General features: G+C 43.1%; 1 protein-coding gene across 6 annotated transcripts in view; it reads left to right on the plus strand.

Moving 5' to 3' along the window:
• The first annotated feature begins 520 nt into the window (after positions 1-520).
• The window catches only part of ldlrad3 (low density lipoprotein receptor class A domain containing 3), a 148,635-nt gene continuing 126,066 nt past the window's right edge, over positions 521-23,089 (plus strand). For 2 of the 6 annotated variants that reach the window (XM_059975436.1, XM_059975442.1), the window contains exon 1: positions 603-1,037. In XM_059975436.1, the coding sequence (XP_059831419.1) occupies positions 1,004-1,037 (34 nt within the window). In that variant the 5' untranslated portion in view covers positions 603-1,003. Of the gene's footprint in view, positions 560-602; positions 1,038-1,134; positions 1,282-23,089 lie in introns of those variants that run through there. The other 4 variants (XM_059975435.1, XM_059975440.1, XM_059975439.1 and 1 more) reach the window with 4 other exon arrangements.

Below are 23,089 nucleotides of genomic sequence, written 5' to 3' on the forward strand. Positions count from 1 at the left end.
CCCCTCCCCCCATGCACCCACTTCCTCCTCACCTGGTCTCACCTATCACCTGTGGCTTGTACTCCTTCTCCTTCCACTACCTCTCATTCTGGCTTCTGCCCCCTTCCTACCCGGTGCAGTCGGAGGGTCTCAGCCCAAAACAGGACTGTTTATTCTCCTCTGCAGATGCTATCTGACCTGCTGAGTTCTTCCAGTATTTTGTGTTTTGCTCAAGATTTCCAACATCTGCAGTATATCACTGTCTCAGCATCAAAACAAATCATTCACATCATACCCCTTTTTTAATGTTTGTATAGTCAAGTGCATGCATCCCTTGGCAATGGATACACTAGGTCTGAGTACAGGCAGAGTCTGAGCAGGTTAGGACTTCATTTCTTAAAAGATAGCAGTCTGAGAGCTGATCTTACAGAGCTGTATAAAGTCGTGAGTTGTGTAGATTGGGTATTTTTCCTAGAGAAGGAGGAACTAAAAAGTAGAGGGCACAGGTGAAAAATTTAAAAGGAACCTCGGGGCAAATTCTTCACACAGAGGGAGGAGATGGAGAAAGCACCCGAGGAAGGTACAATAATAACATTAAAATGTTATTTGAACAGGTACATGAATAGGAGCAGTTTAAAGGGATAAGCGCCAAACAGGGGAAAGTGGGACCAGCACGATGACTGGCACGGACCAGTTGGGCCGAGTGGCCTTGCTCTTAATCTATGACTCCGTGTATTATTTTCTATGAATCTGTTTTAGCAGCACGAGTTATGTGGAACCCTTATCGGTGGAGAATGCGCCAAGGTGCTGCTGACAGAACTGGTCTTGGCTGAGCTCGGGAAGGAGACTACATGAATGCAAGCGGTTGTTGTTGGCGTTTCTCCCCTCTGCCTTCTCTCGGAATCCTCGCCCTCGCCCCAGAGCACTTCCTCTCCCGCCTGCCCAGCAGTCGCAGCCTCGGCCGCGCTGCCGGCTCGTTCCCGGGGATCGGACCACGGGAGCCGGCGCCCGAGGATCGCGGACCATGTGGCCGTTCTACCTGCTGCTGGCCTCCGTGGGTGAGTACTCGGAGCCCGTGGACGAGAGTGCGCTCTCAGCGGCCTCTCGCCTCTCGCCTCTCCTTGGCACTGGCCGCAGGAAAGTTTGCAGAGACTCCGGGCCGCGACGGCCTGGGAACCTCCCGGGGACGGGACGGGACGGGACGGGACAGGACAAGGCTGCTCTGTGGCCCGCAGGAGAGTCGGTATCACCTCTGACAGTCGCTTCTCGCCTCCTGGGAGAACACTAGTGGGCATGACCAGTGTGAGTGGGTGTGTAAAAGTGTGTGAAATCCTCCTCTTCCCAGTCCCTCTACAAGTTCTCTCACCTGCCACATTTTGGAGTGCTACGGGGAGGGGGAAGGACGGAGAACTATCATCTAGGAGCCCACAGGGACCGTACCCTCCGGCACAAACAGTGCAAGTGGTCGGTGGGATGCAGTTGTTCTGCAGGCAGTGATACCCGAGTCACAGGGGTTTAAGCCACTTTTTATAATTCTGCTTAACATTGCTGGTATTATGCACGTTTAATTTTGTTTTTACCCATTATAATTGTTGAATGTTGTTTTTATTGCATATCTCGCCCACACCACAGCAAATTCCTAATACGTGTATAAAACAGTTGCTCTTGATCATATGAGAACAAGAGAGTGTAATGTTGAGACATCAATTGCCACACATACATTTAGATATGTAAGGGAGAATCAAATCTATAATAGCAGACAATAATGTTACTCAGAAAACTACAGTTAAGTTGCTATTTAAAATCTACCTCCTTAACATATATTCAGTCAATGTATCTTAACAGCTGTGTTAAATATTGTCTGGGCATTTTATACAATAACTCTTAATGGTAAGCAAATTCATGGAGAATAATACAGTATATGGATCCTAGCAAAGTCTCATGCCAGAGGGGTGTAAACTCTGAACTAATAAGAAAGTGAATGCTGTTAAGAATGTGGTCAGATGCATCAACTGCATCCATTCTTTCACTGTTGACTCACACTGGTTGGGATTTGGACTTGCAAAAGAAAATTGCTTTGAAGCAAAACATATTGAGAACTGAATTGTGTTCAGGAGACTGACAGCTCTTCACAATTTGCATTGTTGTGATTATAAATTCTGGATTTGAATATGGTTTGTGAACAAAATATTTACACCATTTACTTAAGGAATGATATTTGAGTGTTTTTGTAGTGCTCAATACACAGGTTATTTCTTTCTGAAACATTACATCCGAGATCTGACTGATAGCAGATCACAGGACATGGCCTCATGATCATGATTGTTCATGAAGTGACAACCACTGCACACAGGGCTAACGGATATGTAGAGATTAGTTAAACAGGTGTTAACTAATACCGTGTATGTGGCGAGTGATTTATTTATCTGAGGCAGCAGGGTAGTGTGGCGGTTAGCACAACGTTATTACGGAGTTTGGAGTTCAATTCCGGTGCCATCTGTAGGGAATCTGTACGTCCCGGGTTTTCCCAGGTGCTGCAGTTTCCTTCCACAATCCAAAGACGTATCTGGTAGGTATTTGGCCATTTTAAATTGCCCTGTGATTAGGTTAGGAGCAGGGGCTCCCAATCTGGGGTTCATGGATTTCTTGATCAATGATATTAATGACCCATGGTATAAAATAGGTTGGTAACCCCCCTCTCCCCCAGGGTTAGGGTGCCAGTGCTTGAGGGCCAGAAGGGCCTTCACCATGCTGTACCGTGAACTAAAACGATATGGAGAATTTTCACATGACACAAATCACATGAAGATAAGAATGACGTTATAGTGGAAAATTGCACGTAGAGTGTTCAAACTGTCTATGTAATTTTGATTTGCGTGAGGTAGCTGAGGTGCTTTTGAAGTTTAGAGGCAGAGGTGGTGGGCAGGTTAGAGAGATCTGAAGTTGAAACAGTGATTAAATATACCTTTGGGAATAATGCAAAATGGGTACAATTAATGCAAGGCTAATAACTTGATGTCTGTTGCTACTTTACAAAATAATTTTGAGTTTCTTTGAGGGTTTTACTCTCCCCTTTGATGGACTCTTTATCTGCTATAATTTTGCCCATTTACAAAATTTATCAATGACCCTTTCATAATAAGGTAATTAATTCTGCTGCATTTAACATGTGATCTTAACTTAGCATCATCGAGCAGAATTGGATAACTAAAATGCTATGACAAGCATCCTAGTTTGGCAGAGAGACAAGTCAGATTACCACACAGCAGTGTCCCCTACATCGGTGGCCATATCTGTCAAGTTATGTCATTGTCTCAATGACAAGGATATCTGCATCAACAATGCCAAGTCGGATACTGAACTGACCACGGCCTCATTCACTCTATCTTCCATCAATTTAGTCTTTAAAAAAAAATCAACAAAAATTATTGCCTGAAGAAATCAATGCAAAAGCTTTGAAGGACTTTGGACGGAGCTCGTTAGAAAGTGCTCCAGGGACAACAGGAGCTTGGTCCATGGTACTTGTTCTTCCATAATCAATGGACACCCATTGCTTTTCCACTGAGTCACAGCAGGACTGTTGTGGTCAGAACAGCCAGCAGCCAATTGATCATACGCCTAAGGCATTCTTGAATTTTAAGCTGTGCTATACTTAAAGGAAAAGAAACAGGCCTGAGGAACCCTCAGGCTGAGGCCCAATCAGCTTATTTATTTACTGGATTGTGGGCAATGCTGCTAAAGCGAGGGTACCGTGTATTGTTGACCCTTTGAGAAGCTGTTGTTGCACTCTCACAGTGCTGTTGTTAAATATGAGCCTGTGTTGGTCAGGGTTGACCATACTTTGCTGTCTAGTTACGCAAGCCGGGGCAATGCAATATGGAGAGCAAGCCGTCGCCCATGTAGCAAGCTCTCCCTCTCCGTGCATCTGATGAATCCAAAGGAATCTCGGAGACTAACACAGTTTGGCAGCAGCACCGTCACACAATTGCCAGTCAATGTTGAACTCAATACGGGACTGCCGTAGGCTCTGCAACTCCGGATATTTCCCTCTGGGTTTGCTCCCGAAGCTCCCATGAGTGGGTATAGCTGCAAGGCAATGGAGGTTTGAGATCAGAGTTTTCCTTCTAGAGGAGTTGCTAACCAGGGCTGATGAACCTCATCTGCCTGAAGCAATTGGTTTTAGGGTGCCAGTAACCCACCTTTGTCCCTTCTCCAGTCAGTGGAAATGGTTCCACCAGGTTTAGTAGCTAAGCCACATGTTACACCATCAGGAGCATTTAATAGGTGTGGGAGCTTGTCCCCACTACTACCCCTGGATATAACAACCTAAAGGAAATATACTATTGGACAGGGAGTTTTAAAATTGCAGAGCCAGTGATGATTAAACATCTGTGATATACATTCAACTATTGTCCACCTTAGTGGTACAGGACGTGCATGGTTTTGAGAGGTACCTGGGCAAGTTACTACCAGATCATTTGGTAGGTGGTACACACTCAGCCCTGCTGCATGAGAAGTGGAGGGAATGAATGAGTAGATGGGGCTGTTAATCGAGTTATCTGCCTTGTATTGGATGGTGGCTTTGGTGCTATACTCTTTCAGGCAAATGGAGGCAGTACATTGAGTTGTCCCCTTTGGGCGAAGGACCTGCTTTGAAGTTTCAGGAGAAAAGTCACTCACCACTAATTTCTCTTGTGAGTGCAGTTTTTGAGGCGGGGCCAGTCAATTCATTGATGGAGCAATAGTCATGCAATGAATGTCAAGAGGAGGGTGGAGACAGCAATGGCCTGGTACAATCTCACTTGTCACTTCTGTGCACATTTTCTAGGATTGATATTCCGTGGAATAGAACCGAACATTGTGCAGTAATCAGTCATCATACCCACTCCTTCATATGTTAACCCCTTCATTCCGGAATCATCCTCATGAACCTCCTCTGGATTCTCTCCAGTGACAACACATCCTTTCTGAGATATGAGCCCTAAAACTGTTGACAATACTCCAAATGCAGCCTGACTAGTGTCTTATAAAGTCTCAGCATTATCTCCTCGCTCTTGTATTCTATTCCCCTTGAAATAAATGCCAACATTGCATTTGCCTTCTTTACCACAGGCTCAACCTGTAAATTAACCAACCTTCTGGGAGTCTTGCACAAGGACTCCTAATCCCTCTGCACCTCTGAAGTTTGAACCTTCTCCCCATTTAGACAATAGTCTTCATTATTGTTCCTTTATTTCCCAACACTGCATTCCATCTGCCACATTCTATGCCCATTCTTCCAATTTGTCTAATTCCTGCTGCAATTGCATTGCTTCCTCAGCACTACCTACCCCATCACCTATCTTCGTATCATCCCCAAACTTTACCACAAAGTCATCAATTCCATTGTCCAAGTCATTGACAAACAACATGAAAAGCAGCGGTCTCAATACTAACCCCTGAGGAGCCATCCAGAAAAAAGCCTCTTTTAATCCCACTCACTGCCCCTGCCTGTCAGCCATTCCTCTATCTGTGCCACTATCTTTCCTGTAATGTCATAGGATTTTATCTTGTTAAGCAGCCTCGTCTGTGTCACCTTATCAGACACCTTCTGAAAATCTAAGTAAATGACATCCACTGCCTCTCCTTTGTCCACCCTACTTGTTATTTCCTCAAAGAACTCTAACAAGATTTAACAGGCAAGATTTCCCTTTACAGAAACCGTGCTGACTTTGATTTATTTTATCATTAGTCTCCAAGTACCTCAAAACCTCATTCTTAATAATAGACTCCAATACTTTCCCAACCACTGAGGTTAGGCTAATTGGCCTGCAATTTCCTTTCTTTTGCCTTCCTCTCTTCTTAAAGAGTGGAGTGATATTTGCAATCTTCCAGTCCTCCGGGACCATTACAGAATCAAGTAATTCTTGAAAGATCATGACCAGTGCATTCGTTAACTCTTCAGCAACCTCTCTCAGAACTCTAGGATGTTGTCCGTCTGGTCCAGCTGACTTATCCAACTTAAGACCTTTCAATTTGCCTAGCAATTTTTCCTTTGTAATAGTAATGTCACTCACAGCTGCTCTCTAACACTGGCACACACCTAGTACCTTCCACAAGTGAAGACAGATGCAAAGTACTCATTAAGTCCATCTGCTATTTCTTAGTCCCCCATTAATACCTTATTAGCATCATTTTCCCTTGTCAGCTACAGTTGCCTACCACTGCCATTTTAGAGCTTCTTCCTCTGTGGGAAGTATCTATCCTGTGACTTATGAACTATTCCTGAAACTTCAGCCACCTCTGCTCTGCTGTCATCCCTGCCAATATCCTCCTCCGATCCACCCGGGCAAGATCCTCTCTCAGGACTCTGTAATTCCCTTTATTTCATTGTGATACTGATACATGTGACTTGTGCTTTTCCCTCTCAAATTGCACTATGAATTCAATCATGTTATGATCGCTGCCTCCCAAGGGTTCCTTTGTGTTAAGCTCTCTAATAAGATCTGGGTTATTACACAAAACCCAGTCTAAGATAGCCTTTCCCTGAGTAGGCTCAAGCACAAGCTGCTCTAAAAAGCTATCGTAGGCATTCAATAAATTCCCTCCCTTGCGATTCTGATTTTCCCAATCCCCTTGCGTATTGAAGTCCCTCATTACAATTGTGTCATTACCCTTATACACGCCTTGTCCAGCTCCCTTTGCAATCTCAACCCCATATCTTGGCTGCTATTTGGAGGCCTACATATGATTCCCATAATGGTTTTTTTACCCTTGCAGTTAAGACTCCACCCACAACGATTCAACATCCTCTGACCCTATGTCACCTCTTACTAAAGATGCAACTCTATCTCTTACCAACAATTCCTATACCTCCCTGCCTGTCCTTTCGATACAAAGTATATCCATTGATGTTAAGCTCCCAACTATGGCCATAACTCAGTCATACTGACCAATCTCAATCGTTCCATGAGTCTGTCTACCTTATTCCAAATGCTACACGCATTTAAATACAGTACCTCCAGTCCTGCATTCTCCGCCCTTTTGAACTTGTTTGCATTTGTATCCAATTGTTGGCTTGTCCTTTCTTACATTCCTATTACATCATCTACTTGTAAACCTGCTGGCTCATCCTCAGCTCTATCATCCTGGTTCCCATCCCCCTCCCAACAGCTCTAGTAAATCTACCTGCAAGAATATTGGTCCTCCTCAGATTCAAATGCAATCCAGCCTTTTTGTACAGGCCCCACTTATCCCAGAAGAGGACCCAATTATCCAGAAATCTGGATCCCTGCCCGCTGTTCCAATTTTTCTGCCTCTTAATTCTACTCTTATCCTCACTCCCGTGTGGCTCAGGCACTCATCCTGAGATCATGCTTCTCAGCTTCCTTCCTAACTCTCTATATTCTTTTATCATGCCTCCTTTTTCTTCCTTTGTCACTGCTACCAATATGTACCACAACTTCTGGCTGCTTCCCCTCCCTTTCAGGATATTGTGGTTGCATGAATCAGATTGGCAGGGACCACCTGCTCAGGACTTTTGGATGAAAATGCTTGCTGTAGCCTTTCATTACTCACAGGTGACCTCTGCCTGCATTGAGGAAAGGGCTGTCTTTGTAGGCTCTTTTTGTGATCAGTCGTTTACTTGTCTGCCATAATTCATGATTAGATCTAGCATGACTGTCAGACTTTAATCTGATCCATTTGTTGTGAACTCGCTGAGCTCCAAGTGCTTTCTCTTGAATGCGCTCGTTTCTCTTCCACTTCTCAGAGATTTGTAGGGTGGTAGGTTGCAAGTGACCACTGAGGAGAGTTGATGGGAATACAGGGTCAATACAACGGGGTTAGAGTAGGATTAATTTAATTTGATGCTGCAGAGTGAGTGAGCTGAAAGGCCTGTTCCCATTAACTATTGCAGCTCTAGTAGGCTGGCAACTCATTTTTATTGATCCCTTATTCTGCTCCTGAAATCCTCGTGATATGAGGCTTGATTCTCTGGCTTGATGGTAGAGTAAAGGATATCTCCAGCCATGACATTGGCCGGTCTGTGCTTCTGCTGTTGCCGATGGCCCGCACTGCCTCATGTTCAGACCCTATCCCACTGAGCACGGTTATAATGCCTCGCCGTACGGTGGAGGAGGGGGAATTTAAAATGGCTCTTTTGTCTTCCCACCAGTCACAACCAATGCTGTCGTGGGCAGGTGAACCTGCCTCTGCTAGGAGGAGGGTCAGTGTGCTTATCTCTGATGATGGACCTATCGCTATTTGCTCCTGACCCAGTCTGGCAGGCATATCCTGCAGAGCTCAACCAGATCATGGTTTGTGATGGACATTGGTCTCCATCCCAGGTCCAGTCCTCTCCCTTGTTACTCTCAGCACTTCTTCCAAATGTTGCTCAATATGGAGGAGAATGAGGGACAAAAGTAATCCGGAGTAGATTTCTTCAGCCACGTTTATCCTGATGCTATGAGATTGCACAAAGTCTTGAGCCAATTTTGTTGAATCCCAGGACTATTGCTTTCTACCTGTGTACCACTGTGATGTCTGGAAGGTATGAATCTCTGAAGATGGTTCTTTCGGGCTGTGGCTTGACTCATTTTAGACATCGGTCCCCCGGTAATTGTGAAGGTGACATTGAATTACTAATGAAGCTGAGGGTAACCTTGCTGTGTGGGAATTTTGCACCTAGTTCAATACCAGGTAGTCCGTCTGTTTTATACCTATTTTACAACGCAACAGTTATGTTACAGGCTGTGTGGTTTCCTAGCCTGATCCAGAGGGAAATTAAGAGTCCATTTTAATTTGTGGGTATGGAGTCACAAATAAATAAGACTGGGTATATATTCTACCCTGTTTTCATTATTTTTAATACTATATTGAGCTGGGTTTTTAATATGGTAAATATTTTATGTTATATACTGTACTGTTTTGGGTTGAGCACAATGTCTGAGCTTATGGTGTTTATTGGAACTGGGTGGTGGAGCGGTATATGTTGGCTGGGTTAATCAGCACAGTTTCGTAGATGTCCATTTTATACACTGTAATAGCTATGTTAATAAACACAGTTTATAGAAGCTGTCTTACGTTACACATGAATTGTTCAATTATTTAATCCAGTGTCTTGTGGTTATATTATGAATGGCGTACTGACAAGTTTTATATGATCTACTGTATTGTAATAAGGTCACTGTATAATGACTGAAGTGTATTATTTTGTGGATGTTGACTGGATTAATTGATACTGTACTGTTATATAATGTACTGTGGCTGGGCTATTAAGCACAGCATAGACCTTGATTTTGAAAAAAGACTCCATAAAGAGGCTGTGTTACGTTGGACACTTTTCTCTGTATCGTGTTTGGTTTAAGCAGCATCCGGCTGGTGTGTTTATACACTAGAGTAGATGGGTTAGAAAACATGGCTGGATTACTTGGCGTACTTTATGGAGGATGGATTATTTTCTATTCTGTATAGTGGCTGAATTTATTAACTCTACATTATCGCTGACATTTCATATTATGTCTGGGTTATTTTGTACAGTATAAAAGTTAGATTATTTTATTTCAGATGTTTAGAAATTTTGATTACGAATCATAATTTATAGAACTGGATTTTACATATTTACATGATTAGATTAATTGATCCTCCTGTCTATGGCTGGTTTATTTTGCAATCTGTAAAATATCAAGTTTATTTAGTTACTGTATTTATTTGGCCATTTTGTACACTACAGAGGGGCTTGATTAAATAATGTACTGAATGGTTTAATTTGCAGGGTATTTCATGGCAATTTTTTTATAATAGAGTGTATAATGCTTGTTTTGAACATGTGATAACTGGATTTAACATTTTCAAGAGTAAATTATTATGCATAATAATGGATGTGTTAATTAACAAATTGCACACTATATTATGAGTTATTTTATGTGCAGTACTGTGCAAAACTTTATAAACAGTACTCTATATTGGTTAAAATAGGAAGCTGGTTGGGAAACAAATAAGGGTACAGATATTTAGCTCAGTAGTATGAGTGTTATTTGGAACTGGGAAGACAATGTACAATACTGTGCAAAAATCTTAGGCACCCTTGATTTTTTAAAATATAATTTTTGCTCTTGATGCTTATTTTTTTTATTTCTGCACTAGTTTGTCAGTAGAAAAGAGCAAATTTTAGATTTCCAAACATTCACTTTCAAAAAATTTAAATGTTCCAGAGAAATGTTTGCATTTTGTTAAAGAAAGTCACATTAAGTCACTGGATTTGCAGCATCTGCCGATTTTCTCATGTTTGTCCACTGCAAAGTCTCTTTAAGGGACGCCTACCCTGTAGAAGTTTAACTCTTCTCCTGAAGAAGGTGTTTTGCCCAAAACACTGACTCTTTATTCATTTCCATAGATTCTGCCTCACCCACTGAGTCCCTCCAGCTTTTTGGGTGTGTTGCTTTGGATTTTCAGCATCTGCAGACTTTCCTGTGTTAGTATTAAATAATAGACCATTTTTCAAACAAAAGCTTGATAACTTTGTAGTTATGTAGCCCAGGCCATGATTAAACAAAGATTAACAACAGGTGCTATTGATGAATGAGGTGATGTGATGAATGATGCAAACTGATTAACTGAAGCAGAAGCAGGTGCAGAAGGAAACTGGGCAAAGGACAACCAAACTCAAGGATGAGGCTGTTTCAGACACTCTTCCAGTCATCAGTTCTGACACCGTGGCAAGGGTAGGCGTAGCAACAAGACACAAAGAGGTCATCCTGTGTCGGCAAGGTCTTTACCAAGCAGAAATTTGGGGGCAGGCAGGAATTTCAAGAATGGCTTTCCAAGCTCTTCTGAAGAAGCACAAAGAAGTGTGTAAAGCTGAAGACCGGAAATGCAGTGGTTGGCTACAGAAACTGCAGACGAGAGGTACATCAAACTGACTTCCCTTCTAAATCGGAGGAAGTCCAGCACTGCTGTCGGCTCTGAACTCACTGGAAGCCAAGTACACCCCTCTACAGTCTGAGAAGGCTTGTCAGAAGTGGTCTTCATGAACGAGTTTCTGCCAAAAAGCCATTCCCCTGAAGTGGAGGCAGAGCCAAGAGACTCGCCTACACACAAAAACACAAGAGCTGGGGTGCTGAACGATGGCAGCAAGTGCTCTGGACCGACGAGTCAAACTTTGAAATTTTCGGCTCAAGCAGGAGGCAGTTAGTCCGTGGAAAAGCTGGAGAGTGCTACGTGGATAAGTGTCTGCAGCCAACAGTGAAGTATAGTGGAGGTTCCCTGCAGGTTCGGGACTGCATTTCTGCAAATGGAGTTGGTGATCTGGTCAGAGTTAATGGAATCCTCAATGGTGAGAAGTACAAGCAGATTCTCATCCATCACGCAGTACCATCAGGGAGGCGTCTGACCGTGTAAGGGATGGGGAGTCTCTCTCGGACAGCCGCATAGGGGGGTGGGGAGTGTCTCTTCGACAGCAGTGTCCTCGTTCTGCAGCAGGACACTGACCCCAAACACACGGCCACGATCATAAAAAGCTAACTTCAGCGAAGAGAAGAACAAGGAGTTCTACAGCAAATGGTATGGTCTCCATAGAGCCCTGATCTCAACAGCAGTGGGGCTGTCTGGAATTGCCTAGACAGACAGGAGCAACCGAGACAGGCAAAGCCTGCAGAAGGATTCTGGCAACTTCTCCAAGTTGCTTGGAGCAACCGACCAGCTGATTTTCTTATAAAACTGCAAGAGAATTGATGCAGTTTTAAAGGCAAAGGTGGTCACACCAAATATTGATTTAATTTGTGTTTTTTACTGTTTACTGCTCTTTATAGTAATGTTTTGATATTTAGAAATTTAATTATTTTTGAAAGTATCTTCGCTTCACAGAATGTTTTTACATGTGCCTAAGACTTTTGCACAGTTCTGTACGTTATATACTGACACAGTGTAAAAAGTCCGATTACTTTGGATACTTTATGAAGGTTGGAATATTAGCTGCTGAATCATCTGCAAATTAAACAATCATCCGATATTGGATACTGTAAACTGGCTGGATTAGTTTGCATCAGGTACTAGCTGGACTTTGTAAACCAGCGGGGTTATGTTATACTGTATTACTCACTGCCTGTTACGCTGCTGGCGTTTAGGGCAGCAATGAAGGGCCTCCATCTCTGGCAGTGTTCAGGGCTTCCTTCATCGTGTCAGCAGCTCCCTTGGTTTTCACTAACGTCAATCATGCAAGTCCCAGGTGGAGACTCAGGAATACCATCGCACTCGGATGTAGAAGAATTCTTCATTGCTGTTTCCATAACAATTTTGTTTTACCAATTGGGGTTGATGACCCCAAGCTGAACCCTCGAATCTGGAGGACTGGTGGACCACTCTTAGTCTGGCCTCTGCCCTTTGACCTGTTTGGCATGGGTGACCCTACCAAGGGCCAAAGCACAAAGCCCTGACTCCAGCCAACGTAGCTCTCTGGGTCATTAAGGCACACTCATTTCCAAACCATGACAAGGTTATGGTCCTCTTGGAGGATAAATTGTATATGGTCAGGTAATGATGGCAATTTACTTTCGACTGTACACTGGCTGGGTTATCTAATATAATTTAGTCTCATTCATCACTGACAAGGCCAATTTTTATAACTCACCCCTAACTTCCCAGAGTGACTTGTTGAGGCATGTAAGAGTTACTCTCTTTAACAGTTTATTTTTAACAAAGCAGAAGAAACTGAACCCAGCAGATAAGGATGCATCAGTGAGAAGAGAAACTGCCTCAATATTTGAATTTGAAAACTTTGAGACCCTTAACGTAATCCATCTCTAACTCTTTCTTGCCTTTCTGGATATCTTGGTCTCTATCTCAGGGCATTGGCCAGGAGCAGACATCTGTTAAATCCCCACAGGCTCGCACACCAGTCTCAACTACCTTGACATTTTGTGCACTACAGTCTGAGCAGATACCAGATTACTTGGAGGTAGAGAGAGTTTAAAAGCGATCGGTGGCATCCAGCGTACTTTGGGGGCCACAGATCGGATTAGACACCAAATCGTTTGGAAGGAGAGTGAGTTTTAAAGGAGCAAAGGGGGGCAGTCGGCAAAATTTGAGTGCAACAGTCCTGAGGAGACAACAGATTGTTTGGAGGGAGAGAAGCAAGTGGGTCAGTCAGCATATTTTGCATGCCACAGTTCCAAGGAGCCGTTGGATTACACATATTTAGGCACTTGGCAAGAACATATTAGGTATAAGTGGAGCGGCCGTTGTTTGAGTGGGCCAGTGTTGGAGAGGGGAGTTAAGGTTTTGGCAAGGAGAGGTGTAGGCCGTAGCTAGATTTTGTTTTCATTATTTATTCTTTCTTTATTTTATATTGCACATATAGTTCTGTAAGGATACCAGGCAGGGTACTGTATTCTCCTAATGCAGGATGTAGTGTCCTGGATGACTACACCTGCAGCTTCTAACAAACTGTGTTAAGGAATTGGAGCTAGAACTGAATGAAGTCTGGATCATCTGGGAGGCCGAGGGGTTGATAGACTGGGCATACGGGGAGGTAGTTACACCCAAGTTGTGTATACTTGCAACAGTCTTCACAGTGAAAGACATCTGCAGTATACCAAACATTCAAGAGTGTCAGGGAAGTGAAGTTTGTGCTTTGAAAATTACGACTGAGAAGTACTCAGGAAGCTTAATGGTCTGAGGGTGATTAAATCTCCTGGACCTGATGGAATGCACCCTCAGATTCTGAAGGAAGTAGCTGGGGAAATTGTGAGACATTAACGATGATCTTTCAAGAATTTATAGATTCTGGCATTGTTCTGGATGACTGGAAAATTGCAAATGTTACTCCACTATTTAAGAAGGGTGGGAGGCAGCAGAAAGGAAACTATAGACCTGTTAGCCTGACCTCAGTGGTTGGAAAGTTGTTGGAATCGGTTGTTAGGGATGAAATTACGGAATACCTGGAGGCGCATGACAAGACAGGCCAAAGCCAGCATGGTTTCCTGAAGGGAAAATCCTGCCTGCCTGACTGGTAAATCCTACTGCAATTTTTTTGAGGAAATTACAAGCAGGGTAGACAAAGGAGATGAAGTAGACATGGTGGACTTGGATTTTCAGAAGGCCTTTGACAAGGTGCCGCACATGAGGCTGCTTAGCAAGATAAGAGCCCATGGAATTACAGGGAAGTTACTAGCACGGGCAGAGCATTGACTGATGGGCGGAAAACAGAGAGTGGGAATAAAGGGATCCTATTCTGGCTGGTTGCCAGTTACCGGTGGAGTTCCACAGGGGTTTGGTGTTGGGACTGCTGCTTTTTACAAAGTATGTCAGTGATTTGGACTATGAGATTAATGGATTTGTGTTTAAATTTGCTGAAGAAACAAAGATAGGTGGAGGAGCGGGTAGTGTCGAGGAAACAGAGAGTCAGCAGAGAGACCGAGATAGTTGAGGGCAGTGGTTCCCAACCTTTTCTATGCTCCACACCCCTAGGAAATATGTGATTCATGTTTGCACTCCCTACAAAAGTAATATCACATTTGAAGATGAAGAAGTCTAATTTCTAATTTTTGAACCACAAATTGAATCACATACAATACTGTGGGTGAACAAATTGAACTTTAAAAAAAATTTTAACAGTGCATAAAATGCAAATATAAATTGAACAATTAAATTCTAATTTATTCAGAAAAAATTGTAAACAGTAAAATCAATCCCAAATGTGAACATAAAATTCAATGACTTCTTTGCTCCTGCTTCTCATTCATGATTCTGTCAAAACATGGAACTTTCTTGCTGACTGCGACCCGCAGGTCTGCCTGTGGATTCAGGCGATTCCTAGATTTTGTCTTGATGGGCAAAAGAGAACTGAATCCAGATTCACACAAGTATGTTGTTGCAAATGGAATGAGGACACGGAGTGCTTTTCCACCAAGTCTTGTGAATGTATCCAGTGCGCACACCAAAACTCCTCCAAAGTTTTGCTTTCAAATTTCATTTCAAAAGCTCGATTTGTCTGCAAATCAATAAGAGCTTCCTTCAGCTTTTCATCATCTGACATTTTCACCAAATTGTAGGAGTATGGATTCATGATCCATTCTTCTGAAATCTTCAGGTCTCCAGCAGCAAAGTATCTATCAAGCGATTCTGACAGCATTTCCAAATGAGCCACAATTTCTTCACAGTAGGAGTTATGGATCCAGCATCATCAACCATCTCTTCTAGTGAAGGAAAATTAAAGAGACTGCCTCTTTCCATTCTTCGACGCCAAAGACGTAATTTTTCTTTGAAGGCATTCAACTTTTCACAAGCCTTCAATATATTTATCCCTTTTCTTTGAAGAGAAACACTCAGATCATTCATACGAGTGAAAATATCAGCTAAGTAAGCCAGCATTTGGGCAAATTCCTGTGATTCCATCGCCCCAACCAGATCACATTCACGCTCCTCCAGGAAAAACTTTGATTTCTTCCCGCAGTAAAAAAAAACGGGTTAAAGCTTGTCCTCGTGACAACCAACGGACTTCCATGTGGAAAAGCAAAACTGAATGCTCACTTCCCAGATCTTCACAAAATGATTTGAAGATGTGATGGTTCAAAGCACGCCCCCTGATCCAGTTGATGATCTTCACACAAGTGTAACCCCCTGGGTCGCCTCAGGCTCGCTCAGCTCGTTCTTGTCTAGGGGGAGCAGCCTTCGGCCCCGCCAAACTGGGTAATCAGCTGGTGTGGATGCTGTGTGATGTCCCCGCCTCGCCCAAAAACAGACAGTACACCATATGCGATTAAATGAGTACAATTTATAAAGGTTACTATAACTAAGTGATTAATAATGATACAGTATATATGAAGAGAAAATTAAAGAAAAGGCGCCAAACTTATCAAAGTCCAAACCACTTCGTGCACAGCCGTTGGAGCTCAATTTCTGAAGTCTTCTGGCCACCATTCGATCCCCTCCGAACTCCTCGACTCGCAGCTTAGGACCCTCCGAACTCCTCGACTCTCCAAACAGCTCAGGACCCTCCGAGTGGTCAACCAAGCACATCTAGCTTCATCCCCCCCTCCTCGGAGAATCTTTGGGGTCCGATCCTCGCCCAGCTTAGAGCATTGCGTCCTCTCTCTCGACCCCCTCGCGCTGATCTGCCCAAAAGCCCGTCAGCAAAAGCTTACAGACTCAGAAGAAAGAACATTAATCCCCATTTGGTTTACAAAGGAATACCATTCTCGTTATCAGTAAATTAGCATTCCTGCTAGTTAACAAAAGGAAACCCTTTCCCAACAGTAACAAAGAAAAAAAAAGAAACCCCCTTTACACAAGTATCAAGGACTTTCTTCAAACTTGGAGGCAATGTTTCTAATGCCAAAGCATGCCGATGAAGAAAACAATAGGCAACTTGCAAGTCTGGAATCTCCTTTTTCATCAATGCAGAAAAGCCAGATTTATTTCCAAACATTGCAGGTGCCCCGTCAGTGCACACAGAACCAGTGACTTTGATATCTAAATCATGTTTGGCAAAGAAGTCTTTCACCAGCTGCATCACATCCTTTGCAGTTGTGTTTGTTTTCAGCTCCTTACAAAACAGGAAATCTTCCTTCACAGCGCCATCATTGACATACCTCACTAATGTGATGAGTTGACTACAACTGGAGACATCAGTTGACTCATCCAACTGAATAGAGATTTTAAGAGGACTAGCTCTGACATCTGAGATGACCTGGTCCAAGATATCTTCACTCGAATCACTGATTCGGTTGTGAATGACATTATTTGATAGGCACCTGTTCAAATTTTTCTCTTGCTTCTTTGCTCGGGATAATTGTTGCCATTTCCAGTGCACGTGGCTTGATGAGATCTTCCGCAATTGTATGGGGCTTCTTGGATTTGGCCACTTTATATGCCACTTGGTATGAAGCAAGAAGTAGCGTTTTTTTTAAACAATTTTGGAAGAGTTCCTTGTGATTCAAAATGAGTTCTTTTGATTTTCAATGACCCAACATCATGTCCTTCAATATCAGCTCCGCCATGCTTGTTCTTGAAGTGCTCTTGAAGCTTGGATGGCTTCAGATTTGAGTTGGAAAACACAACGCTACAAAGAATGCACTGGGGTTTTTGCAAACCATCATCTCCTGTTGTGCAAGTGAAACCAAAGCACACCGAGTCATCATTCCATTTCCTTCTTTTTGACATGATGAAGGGTTAATGAAGGTTTAAGGGTAAAGAGAAAAATATGAGCTAATATGAGAATAATTATCTAACGAAGTCAGGGATGGCCGCTTTACTCAACGAGACACGCCCACAGCAAAGTATCGCGAGAAATACGCTTTCGAATATTATATTACGATATTATCTGCGGTTACGCCAAGATGAATCGTCAGGTGGAAATGCTATGGGGATGCGACACGACTTATTAGGCTACTCTCTACTGAATTTACACACCTATTTCCGATGCTAATCAGAGATATGAACTCCCATCACACGATCCAAAGTCCTCTGTGCTAACCATGATACCTCCTTAACTAACACAATTCAAAATTATCGACAATTCAAGAAAAAAACCTTTTTAAGAGAAAAAAAATCTTTGAAATTCAAAAACTTCTTTAATGCATTGAGACAAATGCCAATGAATGACTTCAGCTGCTTTTTAATCAAAATGCAGCTTTTTATAATTTTATAATTGAATAATTTACCTACAGTCTGAGGGTTTGGTTTTAACGTTACTCGATGGTTGATTCGGGACGTATAAAGATTTTGGCATTATGAGATGATTTTTAACTCTGGGATGTAACCTTCTAGCTAACATTGATGAGACCCCTCATCTCTGAGGTGTAACTTCCCAGGTAACACTGATGAGAATCCTCAACGCTGACTCGGGCAGCGGGAGACTGGAGTGAGTTTACGTCTCTCTCGACTCGGGCAGCGGGAGACTGGAGTGTGCTTGGGACAAAAGTTACTACCACTCCTCAAGGCACACTGGCAGCTGGCTGAGTGATGACTCGTGACTCGTCACTCAAGGACACAAGCCACTCTTTGTCGCACTCCCTGAAATTCCATCTCGCACACCCTGGGGGTGCGGGAACCCCTGGTTTAGGGGAATGGGCAAAGAAATGGCAAATGAAATACAATGTTGGAAGGTGTATGGTTATGCACTTTGGTGGAAGAAATAAACAGGCAGACTATTATTTAGATGGGAGGGAATTTAAAATGCAGAGAGGCAAAGGGACTTGGGAGTCCTTGTGCAGGATACCTAAAGATTAACCTCCAGTTTGAGTCAGTGGTGAAGAAGGCAAATGCAATGTTGGCATTCATTTCCAGAGGTACAGACAGTCCCTGGGTTACGAACGAGTCTGTTCCTGAGTCTGTCTTTAAGTCGGATTTGTATGTAAGTTGGAACAGGTACATCCGGTATTGTTTAGTGTCAGTTAGACAAACGTCTGTCTTAGTATATAGTATATATTTTACCTTTCTCTGCATATAAAACACTTAAGAAAAGTATATATTTCAATAATTAAACCACTGTGTTGCTTAGTAATAATTGTAGCTTTCATCAGGGCAAGGCCTTTCTCATTTTATCCTTTAAAATTGTTCCAATCGTTGACCGACTGTACCCTAACGCTTTTCCAATGATCGATGGCATTTCACCTCTTAGCGATCGTTTTATTATTTCCACTTTATTTTCAATCGCGATCGTTTTCCGTCGATGGAACAGAAAACTGCAGATTCAGCAGCAGCTGCGGGCGACGGGTCCTCTGCTCCCCCAGGTCCTAAATTCTACCCACACTGAGCCAGGTTAAATGGGACAAGTAGTGGTGGTGCTGACTGGAAAAGGGGGGGGTGGGTCAGGGTGAATCTTGTTAAGAAATATTTAAGCCAAATACAAAGTTACACACACAACACAGTGTTAATGGCATTGACTTAAAATGGCGGACAGCATCATGATCCAACTTAAAATGGTGGACAGCATTCTCCTCCCTCCGTTCATAAGTATGAGTGGTTCGTAAGTCAGACGTTCGTAACTCGGGGACTGCCTGTATAGAATATAAGAGCAGGGATGTGATGTTGAGGATCTATTAGGCACCCATGAGACCACACTTGGAGTATTGTGTGCAGTTTTGGTCTCTTTATTTTAGAAAGGATATACTGACATTGGAGAGGGTTCAGAGAAGGTTCACAAGAATTATTCCAGGAACGAAAGGGTTACTGTATGAGGAACATCTGGCAGCTCTTGGGCTGTATTCCCTGGAGTTCAGGAGAATGAGGGGGGATTTCATGGAAACATTCCGAATGTTAAAGGCCTGAACAGCTTTGATATGGCAAAGGTATTTCCCATGGTAAGGGAGACTAGGACAAAAGGGGGCCATTTAGAACAGAGATACAGAGAAATTACTTTAGTCAGAGGGTGGTAAATCTGTGGAATTTGTTGCCACGAGCAGCTATGGAGGCCAAATCATTGGGTGTATTTAAGGCAAAGATAGATAGGTTCCTGATTAGCCAGGGCATCAAAGGGTATGGGGAGAAGGCAGGGGAATGGGGATGACTGGAAGAATTGGATCAGCCCAAGATTTGAATGGCAGGGCAGACTTGATGGGTCGAATGGCCTACTTCTGCTCCTATATCTTATGGCCTTATGGACTTAGTTACAGGAGGGGCATGACTGGCAGCTCAATGCTCCGGGGCTTCGTTGTTTCATGTATATGTGATAGAGTGGGAGGGATTAAAGGGGGAGGGGTGGCTTTATTATTCAGGGAAAATGTCACGGCAGTGCTCAGTCAGGGCAATTTGGAGAGCTCGTCTAGAGAAACATCATGGGTGGAAGTGAGGAATAAGAAAGATATGACCACGTTAATAGGATTATATTATAGACCTCCCAATAGTCCATGGGGTTAAAGGAGCAAGTTTGTAAAGAGACCGCAGACTGTTGCAAGAAACAAGGCTGTGATAGCAGGTGATTTTAACTTTCCACATATTGACTGGGACTCCCATATTGCAAAAGGCTGGATGGGAGAGAGTTTGTCAAAAGCGTTCAGCACATAGAAATTCCAATTGCAGAGAGTGTGCGATACTTGACCTCCCATTAGGGAATGAGACAGGGCAGGTGACAGGAGTTGTGTAGGGGAGCACTTTGCATCTAGTGATCCAGAGAGGAAATGTGCAAAAAGATAGGTCTTATCCGCGATTTGAGATTCTGAATTGGAGAAGGGCCAATTTTGATGGTATCAGAAAGGATCTGACAAGTGTAGATTGGAATAGGCTGTCTTCTGGCAAAGATGTGCTTGATAAGTGGGAGGCCTTCAAAAGTGAGATTTTGAGAGAACAGAGTTTGAATGTTCCTGTCAAAGTAAAAGGTGAGATAGCAGGCTTAGCCTTGGGTTTTCAAGAGCTATTGAGGCCCTGCTTAAGAAAAATGGGGAGGTGCATAGCAGGTATCAGTAGACAGGAATAAATGAGGTACTTGAGTGTTAGAAATGCCAGAAACCACTTCAAATGGTTCCGTTTATTATTAGAGAATGCATACAATGTACAACCTGAAATACTTGGTCTTCACAGATATCCACGAAAAGCAGAAGGGCCCCAAGAGAATGAATGGGATCAAAACATACCCTAATAAAACCCCCTTTCCTTCCTCCCTGTGCAAGCTGCAGCAAAGCAACAACGTCCCCCTCAACCCCCCCACCCATTTCAGCAGGAAGTGTCAGTGCCCAGCACCAACCAAGCCATAGCAAACCACCCAAAGAGAGACCATGATCTGCCATCAACAGGAACTATTGTTTACCCGGCAGTTCGACATGCCATAGTGTCTCGCTCTCTCCAGGGAGATGTCGCCCATTTCACAGCAGAAGGGGAGACTGACGGTTGTTGTTATGATGTTACATTTAAGAAGGCAATCAGGAGAGCTAAAAGAAGGCATGAGATTGTTCTAGAAGCTGAGGTGAAGGAGAATCCTAAGGGATTCTAAACAGATATGTTAAGAGCAAAAAAATAGGAAGGGACAAAATTGATCATCTGAAAGATCAGAATGGTAATCTAAGCATGGAGTCAAAAGAGATGGGGGAGATGTTAAATGGATTTTTGACGTGTGTATTTACTCAGGAGATGGACAAAGTCCATAGCATTAGCAATGCATAGCAAAGCATTAGTGAGGTCATGGACTCTATACAGATTACAGAGAAGGAGGTGCTTCTATTTTAAGACAAATTAGGATGGATAAATCCCCAAGGCCTGAGAATGTATCCCCTTGGACCCTGTGGGAGTCTATTGCAGAAATTGCAGGGACCCTAGCAAAGATATTAGTCATAGGTGAGATGTTAGAGAACTGGAGGTTATCTAATGTTGTTCTGTTGTTTACGAAAGGCTCTAAGAATAAGCCAGGAAATTTTTAGGCTGGTGATCCTGACATCAGTAGTGGGAAAGATATTGGGAAGTATTCTAAGGGATTGGATTGATAAGTATTTGGATGGATAGGGACTGATTAGGGGTGGTTTACAAGGCATCGTGCATGGTCTGTCATGTTTAACCAATAATGTAAAGTTTTTTGAGGAAGTTACCAGGAAAGTTGATGAAGGCAAGGCAGTGTGCGTTGTCTACATGGACTTCAGCAAGACATTTGACAAGGTCCTGTATGGGAGGTTGGCCAAGAAGGTTCAGTTGCTTGGCATGCTAGATGAGGCAGAAACTTGGATTACACATTGGATTCACGGATGAAACCAGATATTGATTGTACATGGTTGCCTCTCTGACTGGAGGCCTGTGACTAGTGGTGTGCTGGATACGTTGTTGTTTGTCATCTGTATCAACAAATTGGATGATATGGTAAACGGGATTTGCTGATGACACCAAGATTGTGGGTGCAGTGGACAGTGAGGAATACTATCAAAGTTTGCATGGTTGACTCTGTGGTCCTTTGTTCTTGTGCATCTTTCTTACCTCCTGCCCAAGATCCATTGTATTGGCGCTTCCCCTACTGAAACAGATTCTTCCTACTTTCACCTCATCCATTCTTCCCTGGTCTAATACCTCACACTTGTGTCTGTGATGTTATTCAATGCAAATAATGACTGTGATAGTCTTGTTAGTACCCAGCGGCTCGGCTGACAAATTTATTATAGAGAGGCTGTACTGTTTCATCTGTTACAGTTTGGTATGGATGCTTTAGACACTGTACAAGCTTGCGGTTATTTAACATAACATAAAGACTTCATTATTTTAAACCGTCAAGAAGGTGGCTGTGCAAATATAGCAGTTGGGTTAGTTTATCCAATGTGTCATGATTTGGCCATTTTATAAAACTTTAATGAAACATGATACTGAGTCAGGGTCATTTTAAATGTGGTATCGTGCATATCCTGGTCACTGAATTATTTTATGAATCATCTAAGGACTAGTAATACGTACCATATTGTGGTTTACAATATATTATACAGGCTTGGAAACACTTGTGCAATACCATAGAACAGACTGGCGGACTCAGCATTCCTGAATCACATCAGGTCATTCTGGGAGTAAGACTGCACACCTCTGACTGTGAGTTCTCCTTGTGTCCTGACGTAGTTTCCACAGTGAACGCAGATGATGATAGTGCTCCTTTTAGAATACTAGAGAGGAAATTCAGACGACCTTTTACTGGGAGTAGCCGCTGTTGGACGTGGTGCAGCGATGGACTGGGACTTTGCTGCCTTCCTTCACTGCACTAACCCTTCCCTCCACCTTTACCCCTCCTGGACCCTGCTGCTTGAACCTCCCACCCCGAACCTGTACTCTAATGTTTCACTACTTGCCAGTGAAGGCATCAAGTGCAGTCCACCTCATGCAAAGAACATGATTGCCCACACACCACAGGAGAGGAGTAATTTTATCATATCAATGTTTCTAGTAATACACGGCCACCCTCAGACTGGTGGAGAACAGGTCAGAGGGTAATGAGGATGTGGTGTTCAGGGTATTGGTTCAGCTGAAGTTTGCAGGGGGGTAGTCAGAGACCCAAATCACTATTAGTGTCCCCTTGCTGGTCCTACATACCATACCCTGCCTCATCCCTGGGGACTAGGTTGTTCTACTTGGCCATATTATGACAGTAGTATTCTCGGTCCTGTGTAATCAAAGTTTAAAGTACATGTATTATCAACGTACATATTAAATTATATAACCTTGAGATTTGAGAAAC

This window comes from Hypanus sabinus, chromosome 7 (genome assembly GCF_030144855.1).
Source record: "Hypanus sabinus isolate sHypSab1 chromosome 7, sHypSab1.hap1, whole genome shotgun sequence".
Lineage (NCBI taxonomy): Eukaryota > Metazoa > Chordata > Chondrichthyes > Myliobatiformes > Dasyatidae > Hypanus > Hypanus sabinus.